The sequence below is a fragment of the Chelonia mydas genome, chromosome 2 (assembly GCF_015237465.2).
Source record: "Chelonia mydas isolate rCheMyd1 chromosome 2, rCheMyd1.pri.v2, whole genome shotgun sequence".
Taxonomy (NCBI): domain Eukaryota; kingdom Metazoa; phylum Chordata; order Testudines; family Cheloniidae; genus Chelonia; species Chelonia mydas.
In genome coordinates, this window is record NC_057850.1 from 227,169,785 (window position 1) to 227,187,068 (window position 17,284).

Below are 17,284 nucleotides of genomic sequence, written 5' to 3' on the forward strand. Positions count from 1 at the left end.
GCTAGAGTCCTTCCCGCAGAAAAGACCATCACCTGTTGGGGCCCTCACTGAGAAGTGTTCAGGGACTATTCCAGCAGCAACAGCAGCAAAAGCAGCAGCCTCTGAAAGTACTGCCCACCATTCCATAACGGATACTTGTACTTCTGGAATGCACTTCATTTTTTAAATGAACTTTGTACTGTAGAGAAGGCTAGTTTTCTTTCTTTTCTCCTGGAGGCTGCTTCTGGTAGTTTTTAAACCTGCAGTTTAAAAGTTTTCAAGGAAAGCTTGTGAAGTAGGCAGGGACAATGGAGGAAAATGAAAGCCAGAAATCTGAGCTGTGCCTGGCTTGTTCAACAGACAGCAGACAGATGAAGGGTAAGTAACAGAATCAGTCAAAGATGGAGTTACATTTAAACACGTCCCTCATTGCTGCTTTTTATAACTAGAAGTAGAGGGAATAAAAAGTGTGCTTCTTGTGCATGTGACTTTTGAAGGCTTGCCTGATACTTTGGGGATTTTTATGTTTAACTTTCTCTTTGGAGAGATTTTTATTTAAGAGCTAAAGCAGAGTGTATGTTGATGTCACATTTTGTGACACACTAAGCAGTGTGATATGGAGTGTGTTACTTCCCTAGGGAAGGATAAATACTATCGGCTACCTTTTAAATTCTCTATACTCCAACAGCAGAAGCAGAGAAACACTTCATTTTATAGAAGCAGTACTGAGATTACGGTTTTTTTTCAATTCCTATTTTAGAACGCACAGATCTACAGTAGATTGTCATGAGATGAATTTACTTTGTGTGGAACAAGGTGGGTTGATTTTGGAATGAAGCCAAGAAATTATGAGCATGGTTTTCATGTAAGGTCAGCTGTGGTGCATTTGTACAATTACCATTGCACTGTATTTTGTCTGAAACCTAATGCAAACAGTTTCCTGATGAATTTTTATGTAGGGTATTCCACTCTGTACAAACATTCAGGTGGCATGACAGATATCTAATCTAAATTTATCTCTTATAAGTATTTATAGAACACCAATCATGGTAGCTTTTTGAACACTTCCAATACACATGCATGTTGTATTGTGTTTCTCATGCAGATTTCAGTGAAACATAAATGCTCCTGTGTTTGTATAAAAATAAACATAATATGTTTGGGTATAAATGGCAATTGAAAATATATTTTGGTATTTCACAATATTAAAAGTCAGTAATATCTGAGAATATGTAGCATACTCCGAAAAAGCATATAATAAACAAAACTCCAATGTGGTCATTAGTAGTGTTTGACATTCTGCCAGATCATAGCAAATATGTGAGCAATGGGTAACTCATAGTCCATCCATATCGTTCAGGTGTGTGTATTCACGCACCTTTGTGTGTACGGAGAACAAAACGTTCACTAAAATGTGTTCCTGAATTGCAAAAAGAAATAACATGCTATTACCATACTATCCATGCAAAATATACTGATATTCATGTAATGGTAGAAAGCCGAAGTAAGTCTGGACCAGCTCCTGAAACTGGAAGATCCAGGTCACAACAATTAATCCAAAAGATTATCATGATGGATTATCATGGACATACCACTTGTAGGCCAAAAATTAAGTTAAATTAATTTTTCCTGTAAGTTTTCTCCATTAAATTATATTTCCTGTAGTGATGGATGAATCTCAGAAAATTTTGAATTTGGGTTTAATTCAGATAAGCACCCAGTTCAGATTTTCAAGCCTTTTGAGCAGTATCGCAGTCCCCACAAAGCCTTTATCCAGTCATACAACACATCCCATTCGTCCTCCCGCCATCCACCATGATAGCAGACCTTCTTAAAGAGGAAGGTCCAGCAACCCACTAATTTCTCAAGTAAAAGGTCTCCTCTTCAAGAGCATGATAGGCTTATCATATTCGTACCTCTGGCATCCTCAGAACATTCTCTCTCACCTACCCCTTTTTAAGGGGTGATACATTTATCCTCCTCCTGCCTACAACCTATGCAGTCTTCTAGGGACAATCAGATGATCCTTTACCCATTAGAAAGTTTTCTGGGGGATGGTTGTTAAGCTGACACTTTCCTCAATGCCCTCTCATCCCATAAGTATTTTCTAAGGTGTGGAATGCCTGCCCATTCTGCTACTCAGTAGTAGCAGGATCCACAAACTTGCTGTTGGATTCCACTGCTTCTGATACTATGATCTTCACATGCACCTGGAGCTAAAATGCCCCAGTGTGCATTGTAGTATTTCACAATCCCTTCTCTTGCCTTCCCCCAAGGTGACCTGCCACCAGGTAAGAAGTGCAAGGGAAGTACATTTAGGAGGAGATTTGAGAAGGGGCTCTGTAATGCAGACATTCCAGAGCTTCAGAAAGGGTTAGAGTTCAGTTTGGTTCAATTTCAGGCGGGGGGAGGGAGGGTTATTTTATCCAAATTAGTTTGCGGATTCTTAATCAATGTAAGTTGTGCACCAAAAGAAAGCAGTAGGGACTGCAGTGTTTTGTCGTATGTTACATGTCTGTCGATGCCATGAAAAGAATGTGTCATGTAACATATGTATTAATAACATAACCTAGACATGGCAAAGGTAACAATTAGTTTGCATTTGTTTCTTTTCAGTTATGTGTGGGAAAAACTGTTACATTTTGGATAATTTTAGGAATTCAGTGTTTTTCTCTCACATGCAGTGCTAAAGGCTAAAAAAAGGCTAACATAGCACCATGTCTTTTGGTTCCTTCTTGAAGTCTTCGTATATAACAAATAATGATAAAACACTTTGATTTGGTGTTTCTGAGTCTCTTCATGCTAATAGATGGATCTTTAGATATCTCTTAAGAACTCAAGTGCGGAGCATGGATAGGTTTTGCATGAGATGTAGAGCAGGATTACAAATTTAATGAACTTTCTGTTGTGTTTTGTGTTGTACACGTTAAGGTAGATCTACACTCGTGGCGGTGTGTAGAGTACAGACACCGCACACCTGGATAGCATCGGTATAAATAACAGTGTAGACAGTGAGGGACAGCTTAGGTGAGTAGAGTGCCCTACGTGCCTGAACCCTAGGGTGTGTATGAAACACAGCTCTCTACGTGCCCAAGCAGTGCCTCCTATGTCTGTACTTCTGTTTTTGGCAGTGTAGTCTCTCACTGTCTGCCTGCAGCCACAGCCTTTCCCCACTGCAGTGAAAGGTTCTGTAAGCAAGGAAAGGCTCTGGCCTGGGAGAGGCAACAGGTGGGGAGCTGCCGGAGTCTTTACTACGAGAGCTTTTCCCTGCTGCCAGAGCTTTCACTGCTGCATGTAGTTACACACCACAGTGACAAGTGTGAACGCAGCCTGCTTTTCACTGTGGCATGTAGCTACACATGCCCTACATGCCACAGCAAATGTAGAAAAGGCCTGTATTGTATCCTCAAGGAAGTGCTCACAGCTGCTATTGTGACCCTTACATTAGGGGGTTTGTGTGTGAGGGGTATATACGTAGCCATGCTTATGCCTAATACTCAGACATCTGAGATGGCCCCTGTTCAACCAGAAATACAGAACGTCTTTTTGACTGGCACTTCCATTTCAACAAGTTCAGAAATATAATATCTATATTTGGAGTGTGATGGATTAAAAATGCCAGATTATCCCTCTTACTGGAGATCCACTGATGTGGGTGCACAGCCTGCAAAAACCTTTTGAACCATTGATGCATTTGGAATAGGCACATTTCTTTATTACAAACAAAATACTCATTTTTACCACTTCTTTCAAACAAATCTCAGTGCGTCTGGTGGTAGGATTTCTCCCTGAGTTTTCAGAAAGCATCATCACAAAGTTATTGAGGTTGGGAGTTTTTGTAATTAAGTTACACATGGAAAATTTGCGTTGTCCAATAGACCTCAACATGTGTAGCTGCAGCTCTGATGTTCTGACATTGGAGACACTTTTAGGAATGCTGGCTTGCTCAAAATCAGCTAAAGATTTAAAAACTGCATTGATTGTGTTTTTTTGGTTTTGCACATATTTAAAGGAACACATTAGGGAGGCAAATTTAGTATGAAAGTCTAGCTTTGAACTCTAGGGCTTCCTACAGAAAAAGTGTATTGCCAGTTCCCAACATGTATGCAAGACAGGTAAAAAAAAAAAATGTTTATCACTATGAAGGAGTGTGATGTTCTGAGTCTGCAGCACGTTATCTTTCTGTAGCTTTTATGTAGTGTTTCTCTTTATGAGAAAGTTTGAATTTGGATGCAGATCTAAACTTCTCCAGGGTTAGGAATATTAAGAACATAAGAACAGCTGTGCTGGGTCATACCCATGATCCATTTAGCCCACTATCCTGTCTTCTGACAGTGGCCAATGTCAGGTGTGTCAGAGGGAATGAACGGAACAGACAATCATCGAGAGATCCATCTCCTGTCATCCACTCCCAGCTTCTGGCAAACAGAGGCTAGGGACGCTCAGAGTATGGTGATGGGTGTGGAGCTGTTTGGGTTCAAGATTTAGGTTCAGCCTGTCACAGAGAGAGCAGCCAAATTCATACTTCTCAAAGTTTGGTGACATTTGGATTTGGGCTTTTATTTCAGGACTATCTCTACTATAATAGGTATAATGATCTATAAGTAGAGAACACTGTTATTACTATAGTGTACACAAGTGTGCTAGATCAGTGGTTCTTCTTTGAGTGCTTGCTCATATCGATTCCAAGTAGGGGTGTGTGTGTGTGCCACATGCACAGTCATTGGAAGGTTTCCCCTCAGCAGTACCCATCGGGTCAGCTGTGGCGCTCCCTGGAGTCGCGCCTTCATGGCAGTGTATATAGGGTCCCTGCCTACCCACCACCTCCGCACTTCTGTCTTACCACCAGTGACGGTCGTTGGAACAGCTCTTCTCTTGCTACAGCAAGCGATCTCCTAGTGGACTTTTCTTGTTGTACCTGTAAATAGTTTGACAACTTAGTATTAGTTAGTTCTAGTAGTTCATAGTTAGTTTAGATACATTTTAGTTGGGGGTTTCCCCCCCACCATGTTTCCTGACCAGGGTATGCGGGTCCTGTCAGAAGCCTATGCCAAAGGGAGACCCACATGACTCCTGCTTAAAGTGTTTGGAGGAAGCACATCAGACTGAGAAGTGCAAAATCTGTAGAGGCTTCTGCCCAAGGACTAAAGCCATGTCCACACTTATCGGGGATCGATGTTCCTGTGATCAATGAAGTGGGGGTCAATTTTGCGGGTCTAGTGAAGAGTGCTCTCTGGTAGACTCTGGTACTCCACCGGAATGAGAGGAGTAAGATAAGTCAACGGGAGAGCGTCTCCCATCAATGCAGCGTAATGTAGACACTGCAGTAAATTGACCTAAGCTACATCGACTCCAGCTATGTTATTCACGTAGCTGGAGTAGTGTAGACAAGGCCTAAGGAGAGGGACTTTAGGCTGAAAGTGTTCCTCGTGGAGTCAGCCCTTCATCCCCAGCCAGCACAGGCAGCGTCCGACCCCAAGCTCAGCACTTCGGTGTAGAGCGCACCAGTCTCACTAAGGGTATGCCTACACTACGAAATTAGGTCAATATTATAGAAATCAATTTTTAGAAATCGATGTTATACAGTCGATTGTGTATGTCCACACTAAGCGCATTAAGTCAGCGAAATGCGTCCTCACTACCGTAACTAGCATTGACTTACGGAGCGGTGCGCTGTGGGTAGCTATCCCACAGTTCCTGCAGTCTCCGCCGCCCATTGGAATTCTGGGTTAAGCGCCCAGTGCCTGATGGGGAAAAACATTGTCATGGGTGGTTTTGGGTACATGTCGTCAGTCGCCCCTCCCTCCATGAAAAGCAATGACAGACAATCGTTTCACGCCTTTTTTTCCGTGCGGATGCCATACTGCTTTCGGCAGACTGTGCAGTAGGACTGCTAACCGTCATCATCCACCACTTCTGCTGCAACTCTGCTCTGCTGCTATTGTCTCAATAGCGAATTTCTCCATATTGTCTGTCATGGGCTCCCGGGTACGTGTGTTCTTCCTTGGGAAATGTGTGCGGTACTAACCATCGTCCTCCACCACTTCCGCTGCAACTCTGCTCTCCTCTCTTATGAATCCACCTTGCAGTTCCTCTCGTCATTCTCTGTAAATATCTATTCTTGTGGCATCCGTCGTCAACCACCGCTTCTGCTGCAACTCTGCTCTCCTGCAGACACCATACCATGGCAAGCATGGAGCCCGCTCAGATCACCCCAGCAGTTATGAGCATTGTAAACACCTCGCGCATTATCCTGCAGTATGTGCAGAACCAGAACCTGCAAAAGCAGGCGAGGAGACGACGGCAGCGCGGTGACGAGAGGGATGAGGACATGGACACAGACTTTTCTCAAAGTATGGGCCCCGGCAATTTAGACACCTTGGTGGCAATGGGGCAGGCTTATGCTGTGGAACGCCGGTCCTGGGCCCAGGAAACAAGCACAGACTGGTGGGACCGCATAGTGTTGCAGGTCTGGGATGATTCCCAGTGGCTGTGAAACTTTTGCATGCGTAAGGGCACTTTCATAAAACTTTGTGAGTTGCTTTCCCCTGCCCTGAAGAGCAAGAATACCAAGATGAGAGCAGCCCTCACAGTTCACAAGTGAGTGGCGTTAGCCCTTTGGAAGCTTCCAACGCCAGACAGCTACCAGTCAGTCGGGAATCAATTTGGAGTGGGCAAATCTACTGTGGGGGCTGCTGTGATCCAAGTAGCCAACGCAATCACTGAGCTGCTGCTATCAAGGGTAGTGATTCTGGGAAATGTGCAGGTCATAGTGGATGGCTTTGCTGCAAAGGGATTCCCTAACTGTGGTGGGGCGATAGACGGAACCACCCATATCCCTATCTTGGCACCAGACCACCTTGGCAGCCAGTATGTAAACCACAGGGGTACTTCTCAATGGTGCTGCAAGCACTGGTGGATCACAAGGGACGTTTCACCAACGTCAATGTGGGATGGCCGGGAAAGGTACATGACATTCGCATCTTCAGGAACCTTGGTCTGTTTGAACAGCTGTAGGAAGGGACTTACTTCCCAGACCAGAAAATAACGGTTGGGGATGTTGAATTGCCTATAGTTATCCTTGGGGACCGAGCCTACCCCTTAATGCCATGGCTCATGAAGCCATACATAGGCACCCTGGACAGTAGTAAGGAGCTGTTCAGCTACAGGCTGAGCCAGTGCAGAATGGTGGTAGAATGTGCATTTGGACATTTAAAAGCATGCTGGCGCAGTTTACTGACTTGGTTAGACCTCAGTGAAACCAATATTCCCATTGTTATTGCTGCTTGCTGTGTGCTCCACAATATCTGTGAAAGTAAGGGGGAGACGTTTATAGCAGGGTGGGAGGTTGAGGCAAATCGCCTGGCCACTGATTAAGTGCAGCCAGATACCAGGGTGATTAGAAGAGCACAGCAGAGAAGCTTTGAAAACCAGTTTCATGACTGGCCAGGCTAGGGTGTGACAGTTCTGTTTGTTTCTCCTTGATGAAAACCTTCCCCCTTGGTTCACTCTACTTTCCTGTAAGCCAACCGCCCTCCCCCCTTCGATCATTGCTTGCAGAGGCAATAAAGTCATTGTTGTTTCAAAATCATGCACTCTTCATTAATTCATCACACAAATAGGGGGATAATAGCCAAGGTAGCCCGGGAGGGGTCGGGGAGGAGGGAAGTACCAGGTGGGGTGGTGGCTGAGGGGAGGAGGAAAGGACAAGGCCACACTGCACTTCAAAACTTATTGAATGCCAACTTTCTGTTGCTTGGGCAGTCCTCTGGGGTGGAGTGGTTCGTTGCCCGGAGAGCCCCCCACCCCCGTGTTCTTGGGTGTCTGGGTGAGGAGGACATGGAATTTGGGGAGGAGGGCGGGCGGTTACACAGGGGCTGCGGTGGCGATCTGCTCCTGCTGCCTTTCCTGCAGCTCCACCAGACGCTGGAGCATATCCGTTTGATCCCCCAGTAGCCTCAACATTGCATACTGCCTCCTCTCATCATGCCGCCGCCACCTCTCCTCTTGCTCCCACAACCTCTCGTCTTGCTTGTTCCTCCTGTCCTCATGTTCATTTTCTGCTTTCCTGGACTCTGCCATTGTTTGCCTCCACGCATTCTGCTGAGCTCTTTAAGTGCAGGAGGACTGCATGAGCTCAGAGAACATTTCATCGCGAGTGCATTTTTTTCGCCGCCTTATCTGCGCTAGCCTCTGGGACAGAGATGATAGGGGGAGTGTTGAAACATTTGCAGCTGCGGGAGGAAAAAAAGGGAGAGGAGTAGTGTTTAAAAAGACACATTTTAGAGAACAATGGGTAGACTCTTTCATGGTGAACCAAGCTGTTAACATTACATAGCATATGTGCTTTCAGTACAAGGTCGCATTTTGCCTCTTATATTGAGAACCTGCCAGTTTGGTGTGAGAGATCACACACGCAGGGCCGGGCAACAGAATTCAGCTTGCAGGCAGCCATGGTAAGCCACAGTCTTTTGGCTTCTTCAACCTTCATAACATGCGGGAATGGTTTCAAACAGCACCACCCTCCTTTTCCATACCATGCACCCGTTGGGTTGGCCATTTAAAAGGAGGGGCTGCGGTTTTCTGGTTAATGTGCAGCAGAAACTCAACTAACCCCCCTCCCCGAGCAATTCTCTGGGGTGATCACTTCACCCCTCCTCCCACCGTGTGATTAGTATCAGGGAAGATCCCTGCCAGCCAAACGCGAACAGCTCAGTGTGAACGCCCCCCCCCCCCCCCCCCCGCACTGCGTGGCTAAAAGCGGAGATGATTTCTTTTCAGCCGCAGAAAAACAGCCCAGCAGGAATGGCCACCTCTGAATGTCCCCTTAATAATGTCCCTGGAGGATTTCCGCTCCATCCCCAGACACGTTAACAGAATTTTCCAGTAGCTGTACTGGCTGCGAATGCATCCCAAGTCTTCAGGGCAAATTAATCATTAAACATGCTTGCTTTTAAACCATGTATTATATTTACAAAGGTACACTCACCAGAGGTGCCTTCTCCGGCTTCATGGTCTGGGAGCCCTCCTTAGGAGGGTTGGGAGGATATTGGCTCCAGGGTGATAAATAGTTCCTGGCTGTTGGGGAGAACAGTTTCTCCGCTTGCCTGTTGTGTGCTATCCTCCTCCTCATCATCTTCCTCGTCCCCAAAATCCTCATCCCTGTTTTGTGAGACTCCCCCCATTACAGGTGTCCACGGACAGGAGTGGTGTAGGGATAGGGGCATCCTCTAGAATTGCATGCAGCTCATCATAAAAGCAGCATGTCTGGGGCTCTGACCCGGAGCGGCCATTTGCCTCTTTGGTTTTTCGGTAGGCTTGCCTGAGCTCCTTAATTTTCACGCGGCACTGCTGTGGGTCCCTGTTATAGCCTCTGTCCTTCATGCCCTTGGAGATCTTTTCAAATATTTTGGCATTTTGTCTTTTGGAATGGAGTTCTGATAGCATGGATTCGTCTCCCCATACAGCGATCAGATCCAGTACCTCCTGTTGGGTCCATGCTGGACCTCTTTTGCGATTCTGGGGCTGCATGGTCACCTGTGCTGATGAGCTCTGCATGGTCGCCTCTGCTGATGAGCTTGCTACACTGGCCAAACAGGAAATGAAATTCAAAAGTTTCCGGTGCTTTTCCGGTGTACCTGGCTAGTGCATTGGAGTTGAAAGTGCTGTCCAGAGCGGTCACAATGGAGCACTCTGGGATAGCTCCCGGTGGCCAATACTATCGCATTGCATCCACACTACCTCAAATTTGACCCAGAGATGTTGATTTCAGCGCTAATCCCCTCATCGGGGAGGAGTACAGAAATCGATTTTAAGAGCCCTTTAAGTCGACAAAAATGGCTTCGTCGTGTGGACGGGTGCAGGGTTAAATCGGTCTAGCGCTGCTAAATTCGACCTAAACTCGTAGCATAGACCAGGGCTAAGAGAGGCCATGGCGCTAAGAAAGGACTCTGGCTCCAGAGACCCTCTGCACCATCATTCTCCAGCACCAAAGACCTCCTCCAGTGCAAGTGCCCGGCACCGCTCCCATTCGCCGGTCCCACACAAAAGACAGACTGACAGAGGTTGCTCTCCCACTAGAGCAGTGGAGCGAGGAGGCACCAGCGGGGTGTGTCCCATGCCAGGACACCCTGCTCTGGCTCTGACTCAGCCAGCACCGTCGACTCTGGACTCTCAGGGAAGTCCATCGAGTCCAGCACTACGCAGGTCGTTCAGTGCAGAGGGGATCCTCGCGAGTCAGAGGATCAGGAAGACCCAGTGCCACCACGGGCATCATCCTTCCCTGATGAAGCAGTGGTGGGCACATCAACCACGCTGCTGGCCCTGGACAACAGATCCCACCAGGAGTTGCTCAGAAGGGTGGTACAGAATTTGGGAATGCAGACAGAGGAGGTGTCGGAGGAGACTGACCCCATGGTTGACAGTCTCGTGCCTGAAGGTCCCTTGAGGGACCCCTCATTAAGACCATCCATAACACTACGAAAATGTTGTAGCAAATGCCCACCTCTCTTCCCTCCCATGGCCAAATGGGTGTAGAGAAAGTACTTTGTGTCTTCAAAAGGGTATGAGTATCTGTTCACTCATCCTCAGCCGGGCACTCTGGTGGTGGATGCTGCCAAACAAAAGGAAAGGCAAGGACAACCAGGATGAACTCCTAAGTCCAAGGAAGCAAAGAAGCTGGATCTCTTCGGTAGGAAGGTGTATTCTACCAAGGGGCTCCAGCTGTGCATTGCCAACCAGCAGGCAGTGCTTAGCTGCTACATTTTTAATGCTTTGAACATGTGCAAATTCAAGGAGTTACTGCCGGCAGACTCCGCTCAGCGTTTGCTGCTGTCCTTGAGGAAGGCAAGGTAGTTGCGAGGACCTCCTTACAGCCTCCCTAGATTTGGTGGACTCGGCAGCCTGTACTATGTCGACAGTCATTGCTATGAGAAGCAGTTCATGGCTTCAGGTGTTGGGATTCCTGCACAAAGTCCAGCAGACAATTCAGGACTTGCCTTTTGATTGTTTAGGGCTTTTCTTGGAGCAAACAGACTCTAGGCTCTACAGCCTGAAAGACTCATGGGAGACTCTGAAGTCTCTGGGGCTTCATATGCCAGCCCTGCCCAGAGGAAGCATTTTACGCCACAGCCTGCCACTCGCTTCTACCCTGCTCCCCCTAGACAGGACTACAGCAGGAAGTGGGGCAGGAATTATAGACCGAGGACCTCTGTCCTCCTCTAACCAGGGCCAGGGTTCAGCGAAGCAGCTTTTGAGGGTGTGCCCGGAGGTCACACACCAGTTCAGATCCTGGATCCTTCCCCTCCCTTTGTGAACCATCTGTCCCATTTCTACCATGCCTGGGCACAAATCATCTCAGACCAATGTGTCTTGAGCACGGTAGAATTGGGATATTCTCTCCAATTCTGTTCCCTCCTACCTTCCCACCCTCCTTCCCCATGCCTCTTCAAAGACTCTTCTCAGGTGCAATCATTGCTACTACTCGGGATGGTAGAGGAGTCCCTCTAGAGTTCAGGGGTAGGGGTTTCTATTCCAAGTATTTCCTAATCCTGAAGGCCAAGGGTGGGCTCAGACTTATTTTAGACCAGCAGGAGAGTGGGGAGGGGGGAGAGAAAACCTTTTGTAGTGATAAACACCCATTTTTTCATGATCTCTGTGTATAAAAACAAACATCTTCTGTATTTTCCACAGTATGCATCCGATGAAGTGAGCTGTAGCTCACGAAAGCTTATGCTCAGATAAATGTGTTAGTCTCTAAGGTGCCACAAGTACTGCTTTTCTTTTTGTGAATACAGACTAACACGGCTGTTACTCTGAAACCTGTCATTTTAGGCCTGTGAAACCTCAACAGATTCAGGAAGAAGATAAAGTTCCGTATGGTTTCCCTGGCTTCCACAGTCTCCTCCCTGGATCCAGGGGATTGGTACGACATTCAATCCCACAATGGGATCTCAACCTGGTGCTTTCAAGGCTGATGGGACCCTCCTTTTGAGTCCCTAGCAGCATGCTCGCTCCTCTGTCTTTCCTGGAAAGTGTCATTCCTAGTGGCCATAACTTCTGCCAGGAGGGTGTCTGAGCTCAAGGCCTTGATGTCCAAGCCCCCTTATACTGCTTTTTTTTAAGGACAAGGTACAGTTGCTGCCGCATCTGGCCTTCCTCCCAAAGATAGTTTCGCAATTCCATGCAGATCAGGACATTTTCTTCCAGTGATCGTCCCGAAGCCACATGCTAGTTAAACCAGGAATGGATGCTCCACTCCTGGATGTCAGATGTGTGTTAGCTTTTTACATTGAAAGGATGAAGCCGTTTTTAAAGTCAACACAGCTCTTCATTGCAATTGCTAAGTGGATGAGGGGGCTTCTGGTGTCCTCCCAAATGATCTCATCATGGATCACGACCTGTATCAGGGCGTGCTACAACTTAGCAAAGATACCTCCCCCAGCATTGACAGCACACTCCACAAAGATGTGGGCACCCTCAGCGGCATTCCTGGCACAGCTCCCCATTCAGGGCATCTACAGGGCACCAACATGGTCATCAGTCCACACCTTTACATCAACTACGCCATTACTCAGCAGGCTAGAGACGATGCAGCATTTGGCAGAGCGGTGCTGCAGTCTGCGACTGGGTGAATTGCTTGGGAGTCACCGACTTGGAATCAACATGAGCAAGCACTTGAAGAAGGAAAAACGGTTACCTATCTTTTGTAACTGTTGTTCTTTGAGATGTGTTGCTCACGTCCATTCCAAGACCCACCCGCCTCCCTTCTGTCAGGGTATTTTGGCAAGAAGGAACTGAGGAGTCAGCGGATCGGCAGGGACCTATATACATCACCATGAAAGCACGACTCCAGGGGCTCCACAGCTGACCCGATGGGTACTGCTAGGGGAAAAACCTCTCAACCACTTTGCATGCGGCATGCGCACACCTACTTGGAATGGACATGGAGCAACACATCTCGAAGAACAACAGTTATGAAAGGAGGTAACCATTTTTTCTCAACTTTTCCAGAGTACTACCCCTTTCAGGAGACTGATTTTTCTTGCATACCCCCAAGTTTCACCTCACTTAAAAACTACTTGCTTACAAAATCAGACATAAAAATACAAAAGTGTCACAGCCACACTATTACTGAAACAATGCTTACTTTCTCAGTTTGCCTGTTTGAAATTTTAGATTGTACTGACTTTGTTAGTGCTTTTTATGTAAGCTGTTGTAAAATTAGGCAAATATCTAAATGAGTGAATTGATGTACCCGCTGGAAGATCTCTGTGTACCCCCAGGAGTACACATGCCCCTGGTTGAGAACCACTGTGCTAGATAGCTCACAGAAAAGTCCTTTCCTCTGAAGAACATGCAATCTAAGGTGAAATCAATGGGGGTCCACCAACGTGTATCTTACTGCATGGTGAGGACCTAAATGGTGGATTTGTCAGACAAGTGGGAATGGTATCAGGAGCAACTGGGTGACCTGTGTGCAGGAGGTCATAAAACATAAGGTCCAATTAGTTGATCTAATAGTTCCTTCTGTCCTTAATATTGATGAATCTATGAAAGTTGGGAGAATGTATCGATTCCCAAAATACAGTAACATGCAAAGGGATGTGTTTAGAGATCTACTGGGAGTGCTTTTAGTGAACTTTTAGTGAAATAACTTTTAGTGAAATAGCAGTATATAGAGATAAATGAAGCAAGAAATTTAAAGGGATGAACATAAAGAGTTAATGTTAATAAGGACATTCAAGGGTGCATAACAAGGGTGAGTAAGGCTACAAATGGACTTAGGAGGCCTTTTCAATGCTGCTGTTTGTTATTCCCCTTTGCTGACAAAAGAGAGGGGGATTTTTTCATAGGTATTAGGTAACAAACCTCCAACCTACACTTCTTAAGGCACCAGAGGATTTATGTTACATAGTTACCTTCAGATAAACTAACACTAATATACCCTCTGTGTCTAGCTGTCTTTTTGTGAAAGTATCCATGGCCATTGGTCTTAAAGAAGACTTTAAAGTTGTAAAGTTTATCTGACTTTTTTCCTCTTTTATATCACATAAAACTTGCTTTTATTTTATTTCTCGAGGAGTGGTTTATTGAAAAAGTGATGCTGTATTTTCCAATCTGCTGTCTCAGAGAGGTATAAAATCGAAGTGAGATCCATGACATTTAAAACCTGGCTACAGTCAGAAAGCAGAAACAAATCCCAAGTGCTTCTCTTACTATTTCATAGGCATTTCAGAGCATGTGGAAAACATACTTTGAAAAGATTAAGGATTTCAAATCTGCTTTGTCAATGGAATTTTATCAGTTGGTATCCCTAAGGAGACTAGTTACAGGCTCATTAGATGTACTGGAACATACTGAAGAAAACTGTTTCTTCTTGTGGAAAGCATCCTTTAGATTTTAAAGGTTAGGGAGTAAAGGCTTTGCCTTATCTTCTTTTTACTTCAGACAATAGTGAAAATAGTATAAAGGGACATCTTTCTTAAATGATCATTTTTCTGTGAGGCATTAAGTACTGTATAATACAGCTGCTATAAGCAATTCTGTCTGTGTATTTTATTAAAGCTTAATAACACGTCTTTCCCCATCACTGGTGTAGAACAGGATATTGTATACTACTGTATTTTTTTAATTGACCTCACTATATTTTTTCCTTATAAATGTGACTGTTGGGGTTATGTTCTTATAATACTCTTTATTTTTTTCAGACCAGGGAAAAAACAATTTGCATGTAACATCATTAGACGATGCAGAATGTCTTCGATCTAAAGAACTCCTTGCAACTGGAAACAATAATACATCCAATCCAAAGCCTACTCGCAACATCCCTCGCAGACATACTGTAGGTGGACCTCGCAGTTCCAAAGAAATACTGGGAATGCAGACATCAGAAATGGACAGAAAGAGAGAGGCTTTTCTGGAACATCTGAAGCAGAAATATCCCCATCACGCTACAGCAATAATGGGACACCAAGAAAGGCTGAGAGATCAGGTATGAAAACAAAGTAATTTATTGTTTTTTGTTTAAAAAAAACAAAACATATTTCTAACTTTTATAAAATTCAATGTTAAATGGTTAGAAAAAATGGGAATGTAGCAGACCCGAAACAAACGTAATTGGGTTGGCTTTGTTGTTTTGTTTTTTAGATTTTTTTAAAGGGGAAGAGTATAACTATTTGATGCCATTTTTGTGCCATTCACTGAAACGAATAATTTTCTGAAGAGTTTATATATTAGAGTCTAGCAGGACAAAAATGAAACCAGAATAGTCAAAGAGAACATTTATCTCCTCTTCAGGTGACAGCTAACCATCTTGCCTAAAAATGTGGGACTAGCTGTTCGCTTTAGCTACATTTTCAGCCTGGGAAGCCAAGCTTAGCAGAAAAGAAAACATTTGTCGACAGTGTAGGTTTACCTCAGCTGGAGCTGTTACCAGGGGCGCAGGAACAATTTTTATAGTGGGGGTGCTGAGAGCCACTGAACCAAACTGTAAGCCCTGTAAATGATGGAAACCACTTCAAGCCAGGGGGTGCGGCAGCACCTCTAGTTCCAGCATCTATGGCTGTTACCCATTTATTTGCTGCCTTTTCTGCTTTGGAATCCACTAACACAAATGGAGTGGACTCATCCTCAAGTATCTGCATTCTCCAAACTATCTTGACGGCAGGTACTGGTCTCTAAGAAATGTGCCTCACACTGCTTTGTTTCTTGGCTGCATGCAGTGACTGTTCAGCAGGGAGAAGCAGATTCTGGGTCCATAGAAGATGTGGCATCTTGATGTATTTCTCAGGACAGGTTGAAAATGTTGCCATGCTGACCTTTGAACACAGAGAATGTAGTGAATGAAACTGTTCAGGACATAGTGATGTGCTCTGTTGCTGAGTACAGCATTCAACTTTGTAAATAAACCTGACAGAAAAATAAACATTTTGGTCCATAATTAATTTTTCACTACATGGATTTAATTAAAAAAAACAACAACAAAAACCCAACTCCGTATTTATGGTCCAAGTAGTTAAATGCCAAGTAAGCTGAAAAATTCAGAGGCTGGCAAACCTGGAGAAAGGGTACTGTTCAGTGGGAAAAAAAACATTGTGTCCAATGTGCTCAATCTGACAAATGATGGAAGGCCACCTTTTTTAAAGGTTTTTTTCTTAATGCTTGTAGGTTTTCCAGCACTAGCTACCAGCAAATCGAGAGTAAAAATCAAAGTAATTTAGCAGCATATTTGTAGTCCTTGTGATTCGACTTCCCATGGATTCATATGCTTGTCCGTGTTTTATAGAGAGACATTTCTTATTTCACATCTGTGAATACTTCTTCCTCAAAGGCCCCTCATATTGTGTGCCTGTGATGAGGAAGGTACTTATTATATAAGCTACCTCTTCTTTATTAGCTTAGGGTGTTAATGTATCTGAGATTCTTGCTCAACATTTTCAAAGTCCTACCATTTTGGAGGTTTTCCCTTAGGTCAGCACATTGTGTTGAAAATTGAGGCCTCTTCTCTCGCTCTCTCTCTCTCTCTGATCCTTCCCCCCCTCCCCCATCTATTCCAAGGAATCTAGGATCATAGTCTTCCAGTGCTTCAAAATAAAATTGTGGGTAAAAGAAAAGAAAATGAGCTCAGATTTATCTATGTCCTCAGCATTAACTGGTATGATTTATGCCCTATTTTTATACAGGCCTCTTCCTTCCTTTGAAAGTCGTGGATTTTTTTCAGTGATTATACTTTTTATCTCTTTCATGAACTTTCATGGTTGTGTGGAATGTGCTGGGTGGTAGATAAAGATAGCATACAAATTAAATAAAGGGGGAGGGGGAGACCGAAGATAAGATCTTTTGAGTCATGTAAATATTTAGTTCCAGTGGTGCAGACACTGCAAACCTAGGTTTGAACAGCCTACGCAGCAGGACACCCTACACAAGTTGTAACTTGATCTCTCTCTGAAGCCCATACGTTTCAGAAGGAATGCAGTAACCATTCTCGCTGTTTGTTTAAAATGTGTCATATCTGATAATTTATTGGGGAATGAAATCTATGTGAATATAGCCTGTTTCTATTTTTTTGATGATTAGACATACGTACTATCTGTAATGAGGGTAAACTTTAAAACAAAATTATCTTGAAATTACTATCAAAGGATCAGGCCACATTTTGTGGGTGCTTTCAGGAATGGAGATCTCATCCATTCGTCATTTGTTTTTTTAAACATCCATAAACCAAACAAAGAACCACATTAAAACATGCAAAAATAAGTATCTATTTGGTAGTAAGTGACTTTTTAATAGAAATGTGTCAGAACAG

The 17,284-nt window shown here is 44.6% G+C and overlaps 1 protein-coding gene across 17 annotated transcripts in view; it reads left to right on the plus strand.

Moving 5' to 3' along the window:
- KIAA1217 (KIAA1217 ortholog) overlaps nt 1-17,284 on the plus strand; it is a 511,170-nt gene that overhangs the window by 254,741 nt on the left and 239,145 nt on the right. For 12 of the 17 annotated variants that reach the window (XR_005224058.2, XR_005224057.2, XM_037890862.2 and 9 more), the window contains exon 2: nt 14,688-14,971. Coding sequence is in view for 14 of the 17 variants with exons in the window: in XM_037890862.2 (XP_037746790.1) it covers nt 14,688-14,971 (284 nt within the window). In the remaining 3 variants the exon portion in view is untranslated. Of the gene's footprint in view, nt 1-51; nt 358-14,687; nt 14,972-17,284 lie in introns of those variants that run through there. The other 5 variants (XM_043541332.1, XM_043541331.1, XM_043541343.1 and 2 more) reach the window with 5 other exon arrangements.